At 37.9% G+C, this 20,327-nt stretch overlaps 1 protein-coding gene across 1 annotated transcript; it reads right to left on the bottom strand.

The window, feature by feature from the left end:
- Window positions 1-2,813: 2,813 nt before the first annotated feature.
- On the bottom strand, window positions 2,814-20,137 carry LGSN (lengsin, lens protein with glutamine synthetase domain). Its single transcript, XM_054569541.1, has 3 exons — window positions 19,873-20,137; window positions 13,178-13,344; window positions 2,814-4,046 (listed from the first exon to the last, which is right to left on the bottom strand). The coding sequence occupies exons 1-3, from the start codon at window positions 20,051-20,053 to the stop codon at window positions 2,829-2,831; spliced, it is 1,566 nt and encodes a 521-aa protein (XP_054425516.1). The 5' UTR covers window positions 20,054-20,137; the 3' UTR covers window positions 2,814-2,828.
- Between the last annotated feature and the right edge of the window lie 190 nt (window positions 20,138-20,327).

Consider the following 20,327-nt stretch of genomic DNA (forward strand, 5'->3'; position numbering starts at 1 on the left):
AAATGCACCAGCCACTGCCTCACCCACCCAGTTCTCCAGCTGCCACCTTGCTGCATGTCCTCTCTGCCCCAGCTCCCTGTCTTCACCCCTCATAGCAGTCTGTATGAATGTTTCTTCTTTAACTCTTTGGTTGTTGGACTTCCATTCAGTTTGGTTTTCTGACAGTTCTGGTTATTTTCTGGTTTTAATTTTTTGTTGTCCTTCTTTTGGCTGTGTGAGGAGGCCAAGTATATCTACCTACTCCTTCATCTTGGCCAGAAGCCTAATGTCAAATCACTGTTCTTTAAAGGAGATAGAAGTTTGTTTCTCTCTCAGATAAAAGTCTGAATGTGGGCAAATCGAATTCTGCTCCACAAAGCAGAGATTTCATCTTGTTACTCCACCTTGTTCAGCCTCCATTCCCAAGGGCACTGTTTCAGTCACCTTATCTGAGACCAGCCAGCAGAAAAAGTAAAGGAGGAAAGATGGAATAAGTACCAGTACCAGGAGCAGAGCATCTGTCCTTTAAGGAAGTTTCCCTGAGCTTCCATACGGCACTTCTATTTACATCTCTTTGGACCATATTCAGCCACAATGGAAAGTCAGAAATGTTACTTTTATTTTTCATAATGTTTTCCCAAATGACATATTTAGGAGTTATTACTGAGAAGAGAGGGGAGAATGAACATTGGCAGACAACTAATAAGCTGCCATGTGGTTGGGCTTCCTCCCTCCTCTCCCTGCCGTGTATAATGTGTGGAATTTCATTCTTTGATCTACCCACCCTACACCACCTTTCTCTCTACCTCTTAGTCCAACAAAGAACCTTATTCTTATGCATCTAAACACATTTCTGCTCAAAAAACAGGCAAGGGAAGCAATTAGAGAAGGACAGACCAACTGTCACTATTTAAACTACTGAGTAGAGTAGTCTTCCCTCATCCGCAGTTCAAATTTTCATGGTCTCAGTTATCCGAGCCACAGTCTAAAAAATATTAAATGGAAAATTCCAAAGGTAAACAATTCATAAATGTTAAATTGCATACCCTTCTGAGTAGCATGATGAAACCCCACACTGTCCCTCGCTCTCCTGACCCAACCAGGATGTGAATCATCCCTTTGTCCATAAAATCCATGCTGTACATGCGATCCACCCATTGGTCACTCAGGACCTGTGTGAGTTATCAAATCCACTATCTCAGTATCACAGTGCTTATATGCAAGTAACCTTTATTGTACTTAATAATAGTCCCAAAGCACAAGAGTAGTGATGCTGCAATTCAGATATGCCAAAGAGAAACATAAGGTGTTTTCTTTTAAGTGAAAAGGTATGTAGATATGTATGTATACATAGGAAAAAACATAGCCTATATAGGGTTCAGTTGTATTCCTCAGTTTCAGGCACCCACTGGGGGGTCTTGAAATGTAACCCCACAGGTAAGGGGGGACCACTGTACTACAGATTTGAATAAGGAGAACCTGAGCCAAATTCTAATCCTCTGCCTATTTGTTTGCTATCTAAATTGAGAACACAGTTGGTTTTAACTGGACACAAAATCTCCTGTTTGATCCTAAACACTAGAATAGGGTTTTCATTTGCTAGTGTGTGGATTTTGGATTTCATCCCTAAAGAAGCTAAATAGTGATAGTGAAAATATTATCTCATTCAGGTCTGGAACAAATATTCTCTGGAGAGATACCAAACTCTGTGGGCAGCACAATCAGTAATTTAAATACAAATTTAAGCTGCAAGTATAGCCCTAGTTATCTAAGCATTTATTCTCACATTTCACAAAACACCAGATATATCTTTGAAATCTTTAGTTCTGCAAAGGGAGCAAATCACACAGAATTGATTCATGCCCACACACATAAGTCATTCTACCTGTATTTTATGTATTGGGCTTCTAGATGAGGCATTGTTTTGTTTTGTTTTTTTTAAAGGTTTTAAATGCTTGACCTCATTGTTCCCAGCCTGAATTCTATTTCTTGTGGATTTGTGTCTTATGGACATTAGAGCCCTGAAGTTCCTAGGCCTTTCAGAAAATAATGAAGAAGGGTAAAAAGAGAAGGGACATATGGGAACACTTCTGCTGTCTTGTCATCATGACATATTTTTGCAAAACTTATTTAACTTATTTAGAAACATCACAGTGATGCTTGCAAAATAGATCCTCAGTATGTCTTGATTAGTGAGATTATATTAGCAAGCATTTCTGTCTCCCTAGCAGTCACAACCTATCTGTATAATTGAAATTATTTCTTTTAAGTGATGTAAATTTTGCTTTTTAATTCTTTTTTATTTTATTTAATTTTAGAGAGAGGGGAGGGGAGGGAGAGAAACATTGATGTGAGAGAGGAACATCGATCAAGTTCCCTCCTATACGGACCCTGATCAGGAACAGAACCCACAACCCAGGCCTGTGCCCCAACCCAGAATCTAACTAGTGACTCTTCGTTTTGGGGGACAATGTCCAACCAACTGAACTACACCAGTCAGGGCTGATTTCTAATTCTTAAGACATTTTTATTGTATAAATATATTTGTTACCTGAAAGAAACTGAGTATTTCTATCTTGGTCAACATTCACAGAGGAAATGAGGACTGACTGACAAGACCTGGTAAGTTTGCATATTACATCTTCACCACAACTTTATTGTTATCAGAATCCTCTCAGCAGTCCACTTCATTTGTCAAATATTCCATGGGAACAGAACAAAACAAAAAAAACAAAAAAAAAAAAATATGCGATCTTCTTGTCAATTACAAAAGTCCAATCTTTTCTTTATTGTAGATCAGCTACTTAAGTAAAAATCACACCTCTGAAGGAATAGTTAAGAGACCTATTTTAAATAAAGTACTCTAAGAATTTATTTCTCTCAGCATCTGTTTCTTCATTTTTCAGCTCATACTTCTTCATGGCAACAAAATACTGAATAAAGGTTTCTCCTAGAGCCTGTCTCAGGCATTGATCTTCCTCCAGTGCCATAAGGGCATCTTCCAGTTTCAAAGGTATTTCGGAAGGTTTTGATGGATAAAGCTCTACGCTGTCATCTGGACCAGCCAAGGCACCAACGCTGCTTCCAAGTCCATCCAAACCTGCTGCAACAGTCGCCGCCAGCACCAGGTAAGGATTTGCTGTTGCTGATCCCAGTTTATTTTCTATCTGGGTGCCTTTCTCCCCATGACACTTAATATTAAAAGCACAGCTGTTATCGTTATAGCCCCAAGTTATAAGCACACTCTCCTTCTGGTCTTTACTCTCCTTCTGGTCTTTACTTTCCTTGGAATAGCGTTTTCGGCAGCTCACGGCGGGAGCCATTAGGCAGCTGAGCGCAGCAGCGTGCTTCAGGAGTCCGGCCAACCATTTTTCCCCGGTGGTCGTGAGCTGCTCAGTTCCAGAACTGCTACAGAACAGATTTTTCTTCCCTCCGACATCCCAGAGACTATGAGACAAAACTCCTGAATTGCAAAATCCAGTCTCAAAGAAAAAGCTAGTGATGTAATTATATTTTCTGGCCACTTCTTTAACACCTGATCTGAGGGTGAATGCATTATCAGCTGAACTGATGCCAAATTCGGGCAGAAAACAGATTTCCATCTGACCAGGCCTGGTAGAGGAGGAAAAGCTCTCGACATTGGCTCCAGTGTGATACAAACCATCAACGAGTTCCTGGATGAAGGGTTGGTCATGATTACTTAGCAGTGTTGAAGCCGGAAAAGATATGGTCTTTGAATTGATCATTTCAGGCATACCAAAAATACAGAAATCATAGATAAAAGCAGAGAGCAGGGAGAAGCCGGAGTCTTGAAGCTGGTTCAGCTGCCTCTTGGCGATGTACCTCGGGGAAGTCAATAAAGGCTCACCAGTCACAGTGAATGTGTCACAGATCACTCTTGCTGTTCTCTCAGCCCATGGCAAAACTCTAAAGGTTGATAACTCCGGCATCAGGACTATATCACTGTTAAAACATGTTGCTCTTATGTGATCCACTTCATTGTCCTTAGGATTTGGTACCAATTCAAGATAACCTCGGGGCATGAAAACACCATGGATTACTTTTTCCTAAAGAAGTTAATGGATAAAGCAATTAGGTTTTAAACCTTGAAAACAAACAAAAACGTGGGGATAGTGCTTGCAATTGAGGAAAAAAAATGTGTTTAACATCTATTAGTTAACACTAACTTAATTTTAAATATTTTGAAATAAAACCCCAAAGGTACTTTTACAAACAACTCATTATTTTTCGCCTTACAAGCTTTGTATGCTCTTGAATCTGAAAATAGCAGTAATAAATAAAAGGGGTAATGATAAAATGTCTTTATAGCAAATGACAAAGATAAAGTAAAACCTTATGGAATTATTTGAAGTGATCATAACCAAAAGTACATTTCAAAGCACTTCTTACTTTATGGCTTACTTCCTAATACTTCAGAGAAAGTTGTTCTGTTTTTTGTTTGTTTGTTTGTTTGGCTTATCCTAGTGTAATCTCCATAGTTAACTGCTCTCAAAAGTCTACAGGGAGGAATTCTCAGTCCTTCACAGAGAGCTGACTGAAGTCAGCACCACGACACACAGGACAGTCATCCTAACACCAGAGGAGCCTGGTCTGTCGACAGGTGCACTCCCCTCTTCATTCACTTTTACAACCTGCTTAGGAATGAGCTACCTCAGTTTTACAGAGTCCCAAAAACCTTGCCCATGAATGTGGTGTCACGGGGAGCACTGTACAGTGGGCTCCTGGATCTGAGGGTTACTGTCCAGAGCCAGCTGAGGAGGGAGTGGGGCTCTGAATCCCGCAGAGCCCATCCGGGGGTTGTCATGGATGGGGGGAATAAACACGAGTCATTGCAAACACTTCTCTGCCAGGAGAGGGGGCACGGCTCATCCCTCTAGTGGAAAAGGCCCCAAACCCCCATGTCCAAAGGCTTTTATTGAGAACCATATGCACAGGGGTATGAATGCAAAGCTCATCAATCAATGTCAAAAGGCTATGTTTACAGAAAACAAATAGAGATCATAGATAACAATTGAAGGAACACAAGAGATCTGCCTCAGGTCAGGGTCTATGAATAATGTAAATGTCCTTCCCAATCTAAGTGTTTATCATAGCTTTTGAGGGAAGAACAAAGAAACGTTAAGGAATTTACTTCTAGGCCTGATTTCCCCCTGGGTATCGCCCAATCCAATTTAGAGCTGTACCTGCCTTTAGTACTGTTTCAAGCCTGAGCCAGGAGGGTGGGGCAGAGCCACCAAGAGATAAGGAGACTTCTTTCAGACAGAATGAGGATTCTGGCCATTTCGAAGTCGAGCCGAGGAGTGCGGGCCTTTTTGCTCTTTGTCCGTGGCCCCCAAGTCCTTGACCTGCTGCCTATATCGGCTGTGTATGGCTTAGGTTGTCCCTCCTCATGAGAGATCTCACCTGTCATGAACTAACAACCATCACAGGGCCAAGCAGGGTGATGTGAGGGAGGCAGGGGCACAGCCCAGCGGGACAGGTTTCTTCTCCTCAGTGGCCTATTTTCCCAAGGCCTCTTTGATTATTTCCAGCCTTGGGGCCCCCTTGCCTGTCAGTGGGGCTACAGTCCCTGAAACCAGGCAGGGCATTTCCCAATATTGTGGACCTTTATCTCCACAGATGTCGTTTCCAAAATGTTGTAGCCTTCAATTCAGCATGAACTTGGGGTGTCACCAAATCTGACTTCTAGTCCCAGTTCTTTCATTATTTGTGTGAAGTTAGGCAGTCATTGGACTATATATACTTTGGCATCCATGTCTGTGAAACAGAAGTGTTAGACTACATGAATGCTAAGGCACTTTCTAGCCATATACCTCTTGGGTTCAATGGATTTGGTCATTTATTTACCTTTTTCTATGTGCCAAACAACAGGAAAGTGATGAGGTTATAAAGTCAAACAGATACAAAGAAACAATTTCTAGAAATTGTGTAATAAGAATATCAACAAGGCTTCATGTGTTGAAGATTAGATTAATGGATGGAGAAAGCCGACTATAAAGTTTGGTTCCCATGATGTTAGTGAGCATTGAGTTTAATAAAACATACTGACATTCTGCAAGCCAGATTGTTCCTTATATTACCTCCAGACTCTAAGAACATGGCTACCAAAGAGGCACAAGTGCTAGCAGACACAATCTACTAGTCCACTCTTCTGCCTTTGACCGTGAGCTACTGCCTCCTTCACTTTCCACCATCTCTACACATATTTTCAAATGCCATTTGACTTGGCTGATCAAAATCTGCCATTACCAGTAATGAAGTTGAATAAGGTGAGCGCTATTCCTCTGCTGCTTAATTTTTCAACTCACTCACAGACTTGTATGTATAAACTTTATACACACCCACATTTTGGGATTTTTACAATACGTTAGTATAAAATCCTTTAATTCAAATTTTCACTGTAAAAAATAATGTTATTTCCCTAACTTGTCAATGTTGTAGCTTGAAAATCTGTATGTTAATTTTATATCTAAAATAAAGGGTAATGTATTTTATTCATGAGACTTCCAAGAGTTCCTGCAATTTAAATCTGTGTGTATTCACTTGGTTGTAAACAACAGAGAACAGCTTCTTACTGTTTCACTCTTCACAAATGTAAGGAATAGTAAAAAGTCACACTTTATTCTTCAGGTTATTGAATCTGTATTTTTCTGAGCACTCTTTTCTAACTGTCTTCTTCTTTAATCTCTTATGAACATTCTAAATGCAAACTACTCTTTATTAGTAGTGGTAAATATATAAATATATATAAACAGATCACGTTCTTGACAATTGTTATCTTAAATTATCTTTATAAGTATAAACACTAGAACAACATCACACTCCAATATACATGACCAGGGACTCAATAAAAATTCCTACAGAATAGCTCAAATCTCTAAGATAACTGATATTTGGGCCACAGTAAAGGTCACATTTTGAAATAAGTAAAGAATTAGTTAAGATCTCCATAGCAATATATTATGCTTTTATTAGATCAAACATAGAACCTATATTATCTGCATATAATTTAAATAAAAAGCAGTCCCTTGTTAGAACAGACAGTATAAGTTGGTTGTGAGGTTTAAATAAACTAATGTTTGTAAGGCATTGAGCAGAGTGTCAGGCACATGGTGACTTCTCTTTAAAAAGTAGGTACATCATTATCAGAGGTTCCCCATTTGGCCTTTTCCAATTATGTAACTGTCTTTTTCTCTATTCTGAGCAGATAGCTTGTTTTCTAATATCAATATTTTTTTCAATTTTATAAGAAAGAATACTTAGCTCAAATTAACAATAAAAGGAAATATAAAAGCTGAACTGGAGGCAGAAGGTATAGTAAAATAAACAAAAAATAAAACACTCTGGAAATGGAAGCAAGGAGTCACTGACTGACACCCCAATTCTGCCACTAACTACCTGTACTATATTTTTTAAAAGCTTTCCTTAACTTTCCTGGGCCTTTAGACATATATAAAAATAGATCCTCAGTATGTCTTGTGTGTGTGTGTGTGTATACATATACATATACATATATACATATACACACATATGTGTATATATGTGTATATATAATGTTTAGAATGCAAATTCAAATTGTTGACTCCACTTTTGTTTAATAAATTTGCCATACAGAAGATATCCAGCCATGGGCTATGAAAAATAGAGACATTTATAGAGGAAGATAAAAGAAACTTTGTACATAGGACAATGACACCTCAGTCCCCTTCAAAGTAGGACAGACTTCAACATGTATATACATATATAATATTATAATACTATATATTATAATGTCTCTCCAGAAAAAAAATACAGCCATTATTAATATAATAAGAACAGTTTGCACAACATCAATGTAACCTGGCAGCCAAGGAGAGGGGACTGAAATGAGCATGCGTGAACAATGACAACTTCACTATACTAGTCAGTGGCAGCAGGAGACACCTCTGAGTGAGCATGTGTACTGTGTGGCCATCACATTCAAAATGACTGAGCACATAGAGCAATAAATCTGCATCAAATTTTGTGTTAATCTTAAACATTCCACCACGGAAACTATTCAGATGATTCAGATGGCTGGAACTATGGGCAACTAGTGATTGGCAACTTCATTGTGACAGCATACCCACTCATGCATCACGTCCTGTGCAGAGTTTTTTGGTGAAACATCAAATCACCCAGATGACTCAGCCACCCTACAGCCCAGACTTGGTATTCTGAAAATTATGGCTTTTCCCAAAACTAAATTCACCTTTGGAAGGGAAGAAATTTCAGGTGATCAGTGAGATTCAGGAAAATACAATGGGGTAGTTGATGGTGATTCGAGAACTATGTGAGGTCCCAAGGTACCTACTTTGAGGGGGACTGAAGCATCATTGTCCTGTGTACAATGTTTCTTGTATTTTCTTTAATAAATGTCTCTATTTTTTATAGTACATGGCTGGATACCTTCTGGACAACCATATATATACACATATATGTATGTGTATATACATGTGTGTGTGTATATACATACACACACAATAATTAGATTGGTTTAGATATTTTTAATATCTATTCATGATAAATTTTCCAAAAGGAATTATTTAATCTTAACTTACAAATATTCATGATGCAAATACTAATTTTTATTTACACCGTCACAAGTTCCAAAATTTATTTAAATTCTTTTGTTAAAAAATATACAGATAGTGTATAATCATTAAGTAAGAATAAAATAAGTAGGTAATGAAAGGGGTAATACAATGTATTAGAAAACAGGCTAAGAATAAACAGAAATTAAGATGAAATATAATGAGTTATATCAAAATTTTCATGATAGACTTTTTCCCTATCTACACCTCAGAAAAATAAAGTGGTTCTTACATGTGGGACACTGAACAAGATAATGGAAAATATTTTCCTTTTTTAATTAACTTTTACTGATTATGCTATTACACTTGTCCTAATTTTTCCACCTTTGACCCCCTCCAACCAACAACCCCAACTCCCTCAGGCAACCCCAAAAGCATCATTCATATCCATGGGTCATGCCTGTAAGTTCTTTGGATACTCCACTTCCTACACTGTATTTTACATCCCCATGGCTATTCTGTAACTAAGTTTTTGTAATCTCCTCACCTCTTCACCCACTTCGCACATCACCCTCCCATCTAGCATCCATCAAAATGCTCTCTGTATCCATGATTTTGTATCCGTTCTTTTATTTGCTTAGTTTGTTTTTTAGATTCAGTTGTTGATAGATATGTATTGATTGCCACTTTATTGATCATAGTTTTGATCTTTTCTTTAAATAAGTCCCTTTAACATTTTATATAATAATGTTTGGGTAATGATGAACTCCTTTAGTTTTTTCTTGTCTAGGAAGCTCTTTATCTGCCCATTGATTCTTAGGGATATCTTTGCTGGGTAGAGCAACCTTGGCTATAGGTCTCTTTCAAGAAATCAGCTGAAAGTCTTATGGGAGCTCTCTTGCAGGTAACTAACTGCTTTTCTCTTGCTGCTTTTAAAGCTTGCCTTTTATCTTTAACCTTTGGCATTTCAATTATGATGTGTCTTGGTGTGGGCCTCTTTGTTTCCATTTGGTTTGGGACTCTTTTGTGCTTCCTGGATTTGCATGTCTATTTCCTTCACCAAATTAGGGAAGTTTTCTTCCATTATTTTTTCAAATAGATTTCCAATTTCTTGTTCTTCCTCTTCTCTTTCTGGCACCCATATGATGCAAATGTTGGAACACCTGAGAGTGTCCCAGAGGTTGCTTATACTATCCTTGTTTTTTTTGGATTTGTTTTTCTTGTTGTTCTGATTGGTTGTATTTTTGCTTCATTATGTTCCAAGTCATTGATTTGATTTTCCCCTTCAATCACTCTACCGTTGTTTCCCTGTAAATTGTTCTTTATTTCAATTAGTGTATCCTTCGTTTCTGACAACTTTTTTTTTATGGTGTTGAGGTCCTCACTAAATTCCTTGACCATCCTTATAACCAGTGTTTTGAACTCTGTGTCTGATAAACTGCTTATCTTCATTTGTTAAGTTCTTTTTCTTGAGTTTTGATCTGTGCTTTCACCGGGGCCATGTTTCTCTGTCTCCTCAATTTGGCAGCCTTCCTGTGCTTGTTTCTATGTATTAGGTAGAGCTGTTATGACTCCCTGTCTTGATAGAGAGGCCTAGTATAGTATATATCCCATAGGGTCCAGTGGCGCAACCTTCCCTATCATCCAAGCTAGGTACTTGCAGTGCACCCTTCATGTAGGCTGCGCACACCCTCCTCTTATAGTTGAGCCTTGATTGCTGTTGGCAGATGGATTGGAAGAATTTACCCAGGCTAGTCAGCTACAAGGACTGGCTGTGACCACTGAGCACCAACCTCCACCCTCCATGGAGGATGGGCCATACAGGAGCAGGGTGGTGGTGCTCCTACATGGTCTCTATGGCTCTTTCCTGAGTGCACAGGCTCTGGGGTTTCCTGGGTAGTGCAGACCAAAGTCAGCTCCAACTTGTGTTCTGCCTGGGGCCACCCTTCATGAACTATAAAGCAATCTGAGATGGCTGCTACTTGTGCTGGGCTTAGAGATTCCCATGTGAAGCCAATCTATGAATCTAACCTGACTGTTGCTAGTGCTGGGCCTGGGACCACTCAACCAGAAGTACAGCGGCTAGGGACTCACCGAGGCTGGCTGTTGCTTTTTTGATAGGACTTAGAAAGTTGTGAAGCATGAGCCAAAACCCACCATTCAGATGGAAAAGTCATGGTTAACAGTTTGGGTGGGCCCATAAGTTGGGTGGGACAGTCTCAGGGGATCTCCAAGGCAGGGCAAACAGTGTTAGCCATGTTGATAGAGTCTCAGATATGGAACTCCCCTGACAACTCTGTGGCTCTGTAGGGGGAGAGCTCTGAATAGGAGCAATGGCCTCTGCCTACTTTTCTGTCTTGGAGAAAGCTGTCCCCCAGCTCCCACCTCGATGCCAGCCACTTTACTTCCTCCCTATATACCACAGATGCCTTTCAAGCTGCCACCCTGGTGCTATAGCTCAGAGATAGTGAATATGAGAAGGTGATTCCATGTGTGTTTTTTAAGAGGAACTGCTTGGGGCAGAAGATTCTTCTACCAACTCAATCCCTGCTGGTTTTTGCAGCCAGAAGTTTTGGAGACTTATCTTCCTGGCACTGGAACCCTGGGCTGTGGGGTCTGGTGTGGGGCTTGGACTCCTCACTCCCAATATATCCCTCCCAAATTTTTATCCACCACACATGGATGTGGTACCAGCCCATTCTGCATTTCTGCCCTTTCTACCAGTTGGATGGATGTTGTTTCTTTAATTTTTTAGTTGTCAGGCTTCCATTCAGCTCGGTTGTTGATGGTTCTGCTTGACGCTTGTTCTATATTTTAGTTGTAATATTGACGTGGTTGTGCAAGGAGGTGAGCCATGTTTACCTATACCACCATATTGACTGGAAATCGGAAAAATCTTTTCAGTGGCATTTTTAAAAGTAGAATGCAAACTTTTTCTTTGTATGTCAATTATATCGATCCTCAGCAAATATAGAGAACATATTAAATTATATTTTCATAAGGAGTTCCATTGAGGAACTAGAGTAATATTTTAAATATATAGTTTTAGATGCCATTAGTGGACTAAATGATTAGATTTGGCAAAAACATAATAGCAAACAGTTTTATATCGAGGGTTCTGGCAAGTGCCTGAAGTGCCAGTTACTTTTTCTTGTTGATTGAAATAAATTCACATAAATTAGAGTCTGTCCACAGTAAATGTCACATTTTATTATCAAAGTTAACCAACACGTGTTCTTGCCAAGATAAAGGGAAAACAATATCTGCAGACTGATGTAAGGAATTTCCTAAGAAACAAATTTGAATCTGTTGACATTCTTTAAAAAATGTTTTGAAGATACCAGTTTTTTCCAACATAAAGCAAATTTTAAAAGGTATAATTTGATATTAAAGTGATAACAGTGATATATTTTTAAAAAATAAAGTTAGATGATGCTTAACTTTTATACTTTTATATATAATACTGACATCTCTTTCTAAGAAATGATGTTTCAGTAGCACCATAAATCTATCATTAAAATAAATACACGATAAAATTGAAAAAAATCTTAAAATCTCATCCAAACATATCCAAAGAAACAATATATTTTGATATTACTATTTTTGAGAACTTAATATTCATTAAATCATCAAAAAAATAGGATATTTTCTTATCAGAATTACTAAAAAATGCTTTTTCAGAAAGCTAAAAGGGATATGCTTTCAATCTAGTATATTCTTTCAATTTATATTTTCCTTTGTTGCTTCTGGGTCTTCTGTTGCAATTTTCTCATGTTAAACAAAGTATAACCTTCATAATTGCAGTAAGAAAGAAAAGATAATTATATGGAGGGAAATTATTTAAGGCAGAAAGACTAAAATTACCAGTCTTATTTAGTTTTATATTTCTATTGGGTAAAGGAATGGCTGTTTGGGAGCTGAAAGTATATGTTCTGCTCCTGAAACCAGAAAAATTGGTGTTTGTGCAGCTTGTCACTACCAGAACCAAAAAGTAGAGACAAGGATTAAAATCTTTATGGGCACTTGATTCAGATGCCTGAGATCTGAGAAGATGGTGGGTTATGTACCCTCAAAAACTATCTTAATATCTCATCTCAAGCTGATCTTTTCATAAGGAGAAGAAAATGTAGTTAAGGCATTTGGAAAAAAAGGTTAATCTGATAAATTTCAGTCTGGAGGCAATTTTCCTAGTACTTCTATATTTGTTGATCAACAATTCTTTATCTGCATCACTAATAACCCTTCCTGGAACACAATGGCTCAGATACTATCTCCATCACTTGCAGACACCCTGGCACACAAAGGTTGAAATGCTTGGAGGTTAACCCCCTGGAGTCACATAGGTCATGCATTTTAGTTCCTGGAATAATAGCTTTCCATGTGTATTAATCACTGAAGCCTATCAACTATAACTGAAACTAAAATCCTTTACTCTTGAGTTCACCTATCACTTGGGGAGCAATAATGTGTTTGGCAAGGGACAAGGGAAGAAACAATATAAATTACCTGTTTCCAGCTAAATTTATTGTATAGATTAAGATAAAATGAGAAAGAATAATAAGGACCATTTGCTTGCTAACAGTCATGAAATTACATTCAGTTATAACTCTACGTATAAAACTCACTTGGAAAAAGTGCGCAGGGATACTCTTAGACCTGGACACCCCATGGAGATCTGCTGCTTCAAATCGCACAAACTGAAGGTGATTTTGGGCTATGTCTTGTTTAATGTGCTTCATTCTAGATGAGAGTTGAGGTACTGTCGGCATTTGTTTGCTGTCTCTGCTGTTATCTGTAAAACAAAGAATGGTTTTAAAGTATTAGATCATGATGAAATGAGAAGCAAAGAGGGGCTGGAGAGCAGCGAATTATTCATTATGATTATTAACAAAAGCATCATATATTCATGTCATTGGGTTAGAGATCTTACCTTTCTTATTCTGTCTTTATGTATTCCCAAGAATATTGTCCCTAAACAGCCTAAGAGATTGTTTATCACTTGGGACTAGGTGAAAGTTAACACTATTTGCATAAGTATATAGCAACATCATATGTAAATACTTACTGAAAATGCCTTTGCTTATGGATATTAGAATATATTTGCATAATTGGGCAGCTTTGGCACCATATAAATCTGTATATAGATGACTACCATTAAAAACATTTAGAGCTTCTTGAACTAACTGGTAATACCTAAATTAAAAGTACCTGTATTTTTTTTTTGTTCTGTCTACCAAAGGGCTTTCACATCTGTAATTGTGTCAACAATAAAAAAAATATATGTATCTGATTCTAATGCATCTACATTTTTCTGTCAAATTTAAAATTTGTGTAAATAAGTAAACAAAAGTATTTTTCAAGAATAGGAGTGCAGGAGATGAAAAATATAGACTGAGTACTCAATTTTAAAATTAGAAACACAGAGCAACCAGAAAACAAAAGATAAAATGGCCATAGGAAGTCTCCATATATCAATAATCACTCTAAAATTAGAAACCAAGGAAAATGTTTTTTTCAAGACTTCTAAGATTACCTTCAAATTCTAAAACATTAGAATTAGAAGAGATTTTGAAGATAAATCAGCTAATCCAATCAACTCATTAGCTCAAATCCCTAAGAGAGATACAATGAGGTTCCCCATATCACTTTCTCACTTCATTGTCAAAATTTAAACTAGAATTCAAAGCTTTGATTTCCAGTGGATGGTTCATCACCATAAAATGACAAATATATCTAAAGCATATAGATAGGGGTCAGGCACATAATACCCATTATAAATGCTATCTACTGTCCAAACCTTTAGGAGAGGCAGCAGACTGCAGAGATTCAGCACAAACACTGGAGCCCATCTGCCTCTCTCTAAATCCTGCTTTTCCCAGTGAACTTGTATTCTGTGTGCCTTGGCTTTCTCATTGATACAATATACCTATTGGCTTGTTATGATGATTAAAGCCTATATGATAGGCTTGTTATGACAATTAAACAAGTTATTTAACAGTTCCTGGAAGACAGTAAACACCATACAAGTACTTTTTAAGTGCATAAAGTGAGCAAAATTACTATAATTCTAATAATGCTACCATGATCATATCTGAATTGTATACCCATTAATCTGTCACATCACTGACATTAAGCAGCTATAATTTTAAAGTGACAACTGAATATCATTTTTTGACATATAATTAGGCTTCACAAATAAGCATAGAGATTGACAGTTTAAAAACAGATTAAGTAGATTTTAAGTAGATGAAGCATGAGGGAAACAAATTACTGGTTCCACCTATGCAAATATATTAAAGATAATGTTCTGTCACTGATACATTTGGCTACTCTGAGACTCCTGAGGGTTTATAACTACCTTCCATTTAACACAAACAATTAAGCTATAGTAATTACAGTATTTTATGCTAAATTAGCAGCTGCTGTGTTCCCAACCTAGTCTGAAGTATTGGGTATTCTGCCCAAGTTAAATAATTCCCCTTAAAGAAAATAAAATTTACAGGTATTTTAAAATATGAAAAATCTAAGATAATCAGTATTCTAAACATCATAAGCCATTATATATAAGCTACAAATATTTTAACAACCTAAAAAAATAAGAATGCATTTTCTAATAAAGGAATAAGGTCATTTTATTGATTTACCAGTAATATGATCACAAGTAATTCTATTAGTTCTTTGCTTTATCTGTATCTTCTAAAGTTTCTACAATAAATAGTATTATTTTAAAATAAGAAAAACATTGATCCACTCAGGATAGTTTTTGTTTTTGTTTGGTTTGTTGTTTTTTTTTAGTTACCACTACTATTTATATTGAACAGAGTCTAGGAAGCAGCAGAAAAACTCCTGCCCTCATGAAGTTTTATAGTATTGAATAAGGGAACTATAGACAATAAACATGCCATTGAATGACTCTGAAGCTGAGATAATTTGCCAGATAAAAAGTCCTGAAAAAATCAATAAAACATAATCACCTACAATATTAGTTCTATGAGATTTGATCACAATGTGGACAAATTCACTGATTCAATTTAAGATCACCAAGTTACACAATGGCTACACAGTGAGTATGTATTAGTTTTCTAGGGCTGCCATAACAAAAACCACAGACCAGGAAGCTTTAGCAGAAATTTATTTTCTTATAGTTTTATTGGGTAGAGGTCCAAGATCCAGGTGTCAGGAGGGTTGATTTCTTCTGAGGGCTTCTCTCCTTGGCTTACAGATGTCTGTTGTCTTTACCTCATCTTCCCTCTGTGTGTGTGTGTGTGTGTGTGTGTGTGTGTGTGTGTGTGTGTCCTCTAATCTCTTCTTACATGGACACCAGTCATATTGGACACCAGTCATATAGGATACCAGTCATACTGGACTTAGGAGCCACCCTGCACAACTCATTCAACATTATTTAGCTCTTTTAAAATCCTACCTCCAAATACAGTCAACGTTATGAAGTACTAGGGATCTGGATTTCAACATATGAATTTTGGGAGACACAATTTAGTCCATAAAAACATATCATCTTGTTATCATTTCCTGCAGAGCCTTCATCGCCTGCCATATTGTAAAAGCACATTATTGTCTGTCTCTCCTCACTTGCAGGTCAGCTCAAAGAGAGCAGGGGCTGAGCTTTACTTGCTGCTGTATCCCTAGTACCTGCATATCATAGATACTCAGTGGCTTTAATAAGTGGATGTGTGATTTAACTAATTAATTAATGCATGCTGTGTGATTTGGCCTTGTCTAATTAACAAGCAAGCAAAATTTGCATCACATATTTTAGTATGTACCCTAAACACCGATTTTTCATTTCAAAGTTCATTTTTTTTTTACCAAATATAATAACCCTATTCCAATCTAATTTCATTTTCAAGGCAGTAACTAATCTTGATGCATCATTGTCTGAATTTCTTTTCTTCAAATAAATCATCCTTGTTAGTTACAATTAAACCTTTTAGTCAGCCCTTCCCAGATGCCCATGATGAATGGCAGACAGACAATTGCCAGTTCAGGGTCTCATTTGTTTTTCTTACACTGTGGTTCCTGGGAGGTATTCTCCTTTTTCATCCCTCAGAGGACTAATAAATTAAATCAATGTGCTTTTATAGAAGAAGTTTCACTGCTGTGACTGCTTAGGGGGAAAAAACCGGAAAACACATACAAAAAAAAAAAAAAAAAAAAAAACCACAAAAATCCTCAAGCTCTATAGCAACTAGAAGGCCTTGAAGAAATGCTTTGCCTGTGTTCAGTGACAATGAGGACATATTTCACTTGTAGATATCAAGTCATAGTCACTTATAAAAGGCAGATTAGTTAGGCATTTGGGCTTTCAGGAATATCAATTCAAAAGAAGAAAAGTGCATTTGAGAGTGCACTCTGTAACCATTCGGTTTATGGCGCGCTGGATAATCGGCAGTACTCCTTCCCCATGGCCTGCCCTGCTTCATCCACGTGGCCGCTCTGGGAGCCACCCTACTGCTGCAAATGCACCTCCCCCTCCACCATATCACGTTAGCCCAGCAGTGTTAGAAAGCACAGGCAGCTGAATAACCTGGTACGAAGCAGGGACAGAAACAATAAAATGTGGAAATGTAGGTGAGGAGGGGAGAACCTTTCTTTGGGGAAAAAAAAAAAAAAAACACCATATAATTATTTTTAATTCAGAATACCTATCACAGAGATGAAAATGCTATGTTGAAAGTGTTTGCACTTATTTTGGGGGTTGATTTTTATATTTATTTTTAAATTATGTATATTTAAAATATACATAAAGGTGGTTTATTTGAGGTTATAAATGTTTTGGTGCTTAGGGTTTAAAAACACTTAGTCTAGCCCTGGGCCAGAGAGGGAGCTTCTGAGTGAATTAAGTTGAGTCAGTAATGGAATCCAAGCTCCTAGTTGATTTGTGCAAAGACACAAGTTCTTCCCTCAGATTTTTTGATTTGAGACTAAGAAATGGTAAATTTCATCTCTCTTTTTTTGCCTAAAGGTTACAAACTGTTTGTGAAAGAGCCAATATGGCCGGCAGATGTTTTCTTATTAGCCTCCCCAATGTTTGAAAACTTTTTTGAATTAATTGACCTTTAAATATCAGAAAATTTCACATAGGGATCTTGAGCTCAAGTTTCTCCTGAAAAAACTAGATGTGGAACACCAGGTGAATATTTCTTCATAGCAACCATTGACTGGAGTGCTGGAATGGAGCATGCATCTCCTAATTCATGGGTTGGCAAACATTTTCTGTAAAGGGCAAGATAGCAAATATTTGTGGCTTTTCAGGCCACATACTATCCGTTGCAACTACTCAACTATGCCACTGTAGCACAAAAGCAGCCACAGACAACACATAAATATTCTTTATAAAAACCAGCCCACAAGCTGAATGTGGTCCCTGGACCATAATTTGTCAACCTCTGCTCTAGTTTCTCCAAGCCAGCACCACTCCTTACTATTCTACACCCCCACTCCTCACTTCACTTGTGTTATTTGCCTGGCCCTATGGCATTTGTGTGATAATCCCTGATGCTTGGGAGCTGTCACTGCTCATTCTCTTCATGGACAAATTCATGAAAACAAAAGCACAGAGAAATGCTGAGATGAGAGACGGTGTGATAAGCAGAATAGCCTCCCAAAGATTTTCACACCCTAAACCCTTGAACCTGTAGATTATGTCAATCTGCATGGCAAAAGGCACTTTTCAGATGTTATTATAGTTATATACAACCTTTAAATAGGAATATTGTTATGGATTATCCGAGTGGACCCTTAGAGGCAGAGAACTTTCTCCAATTGTAGGCAGAAAAGAACTATGGAAGAAGGCGAATTGGGAGAGATTCCAAACATGAGAAGGATTTGAGGCATTGCTGCTATGAGATATAGAAACAGAGAGAGGATTCTAAGAGCTCAGGGCCATCCCAGTTGATAGCCAGCCAGGAAATAAGAACCTCAGTTCTACAACTGTAAGGAACTGCATTCTCCCAACAATCTGAATGAACTGAAAGTGGAAATTCCCTAGAGTTTCCAGCTAAGAACCCAGAGCTTCAACACTCTGATTTTAACACTCTGATGTGCAACACTCTGATGCAAAATCTGAAAAAAAGAAAGTAGCTGAGCCAACCCAGACTTCTGATACATAGACGTCTGAGACGGTGAATTGTGTTGTTTCAAGATGCTAAGTTTGTGGTAATTTGTTATGCTGTCAATAGAAAACATGTATGAATATACAGAGTTCTGATAGTGTTCACTCCCAGACTCTACTTCCTCCTTAGACCCCACGTGGAGTAAAGAATTTCACCTTGCCCAAGGAGAGCACAAGCCTTTACCCTGGAGCCCTAGGAGGTCATCTCTAAGATCTTGGAATTTCCTACCTGACAAGAGTATCTTTGCCTACCTGGGGCTTCTGGTCCCCCTAGAAAGTCTAGCAATGTCATTTATTGTTGAGCCATGCAGTATCAGCTTGACTCCCACTGGGGCTGGAGACTAAGATTAGTCACGTGGCCAGTTGGCTGTGGAACCCCAACAAAGAATCTGGACACCAAGACTCAGATAAGCTTCCCTGGTTATAACCATATTGTCATATTCTGTACATCTGTGCATATTGTCACATATTGTTGCCAAGAGAATAGTGTCATTCATGACTTCACTGGGAGGAGGCAAATGGAATCCCCACGCTTAGAACTGTCCTGGACTCCTCTGCAACGCATCACTTCCCTTACCTGATTTTAATCTGTGTTCTTTCATAATAATACACCATAGCCTTGAGTATAATCACTTTCAGTGAGTTCTGTGAGTCCTTACAGCAAATTATGAAAATTCAGATTAATCTTGGGGAACTCCCAGACATGCAATTAGTGTCAGAATTAAGCATTGCCTGGTGGATACTGCCTCTCTAACTTCACATAGTGCTATATTTCTGACTTTCCAAACCTTGTTTGTTCAACCCTTTCATTACAGATTCCCTCAAGGGAGAAGAAATACTCCTTTTTAGCTAGTTTCTCTCATTTGGATCTCAGAGCTTTTTAACCAATGCACTCATAGTCCAAAATAGCCGTATCACGATTAATAAACCAGAAATTTAGGATAACTGATAGTCACTTTTAGAAAAGACTTGATAGATCATCCATTACAACCCCTCCATTTTCCAGATGAACAGCCTAGTGGGTAAAGAAAGCTGTAAAGCACCTTATAAATGATAGCTGTATAAATTCTTCTAAGTATTCTGACTACCAGGCTAGCATTCCTCAAATAAAATCACATTTTCTCTAATTCAAACACAAATTTTGGATTAGTGGTTGAAACCTATGCCAGTTTGTCCCAGAGTCCTTACCAGTATAGCCAGAGTCTGGGTCGAATTGACCACCAGGAGCTCTGGCTGATGTTTTGAGTGGCGAGGGTTTTATCACTGATATATGACCCTGGAAGTCCTTGTCATCTTGTGGCAGATGAGATTCAGCAGAGCCATAATCCACAACTGGTTTGCTCATATCTCCCAATTTGTGACACACCATTTGTTTTTTGATCCTTTCTGTAGTAAAGAAAAATGTTAAGTCATGTTTCCATTGCTTTCAACTATCTTTCAAAGTGATATGGAGAGAAATGCTTGAGGAAATAATTTATCCCTAGGTAGTGACGTACCAAATGAGAGGCAGAGGGCATAGTACATCTTAGTTGCAGGCCATAAGGGGTGCACTGTCTATAGAGAATTTAAAAACAAGTTTAAAAATCTAAAGAAATCTCACTGCTTTTTATTGTTGCCATGCACTAGCCATTCCTACTGACCTG

Source organism: Pteronotus mesoamericanus, unplaced genomic scaffold (assembly GCF_021234165.1).
Source record: "Pteronotus mesoamericanus isolate MK-2021 breed Mesoamerican mustached bat unplaced genomic scaffold, CSHL_Meso_final contig_20, whole genome shotgun sequence".
In the NCBI taxonomy this organism is placed as follows: Eukaryota; Metazoa; Chordata; class Mammalia; order Chiroptera; family Mormoopidae; genus Pteronotus; species Pteronotus mesoamericanus.

Excerpts from the sequence above, each read along its gene's own strand:
- LGSN (XM_054569541.1), bottom strand. The coding sequence starts at position 20,053 with ATGGTGTGTCACAAATTGGGAGATATGAGCAAACCAGTTGTGGATTAT. Across the intron at positions 13,345-19,872 it reads CCCAGACTCTGGCTATACTG|ATAACAGCAGAGACAGCAAA; the intron begins GTAAGGACTCTG and ends TTTGTTTTACAG. Across the intron at positions 4,047-13,177 it reads TCCCTGCGCACTTTTTCCAA|GAAAAAGTAATCCATGGTGT; the intron begins GTGAGTTTTATA and ends TAACTTCTTTAG.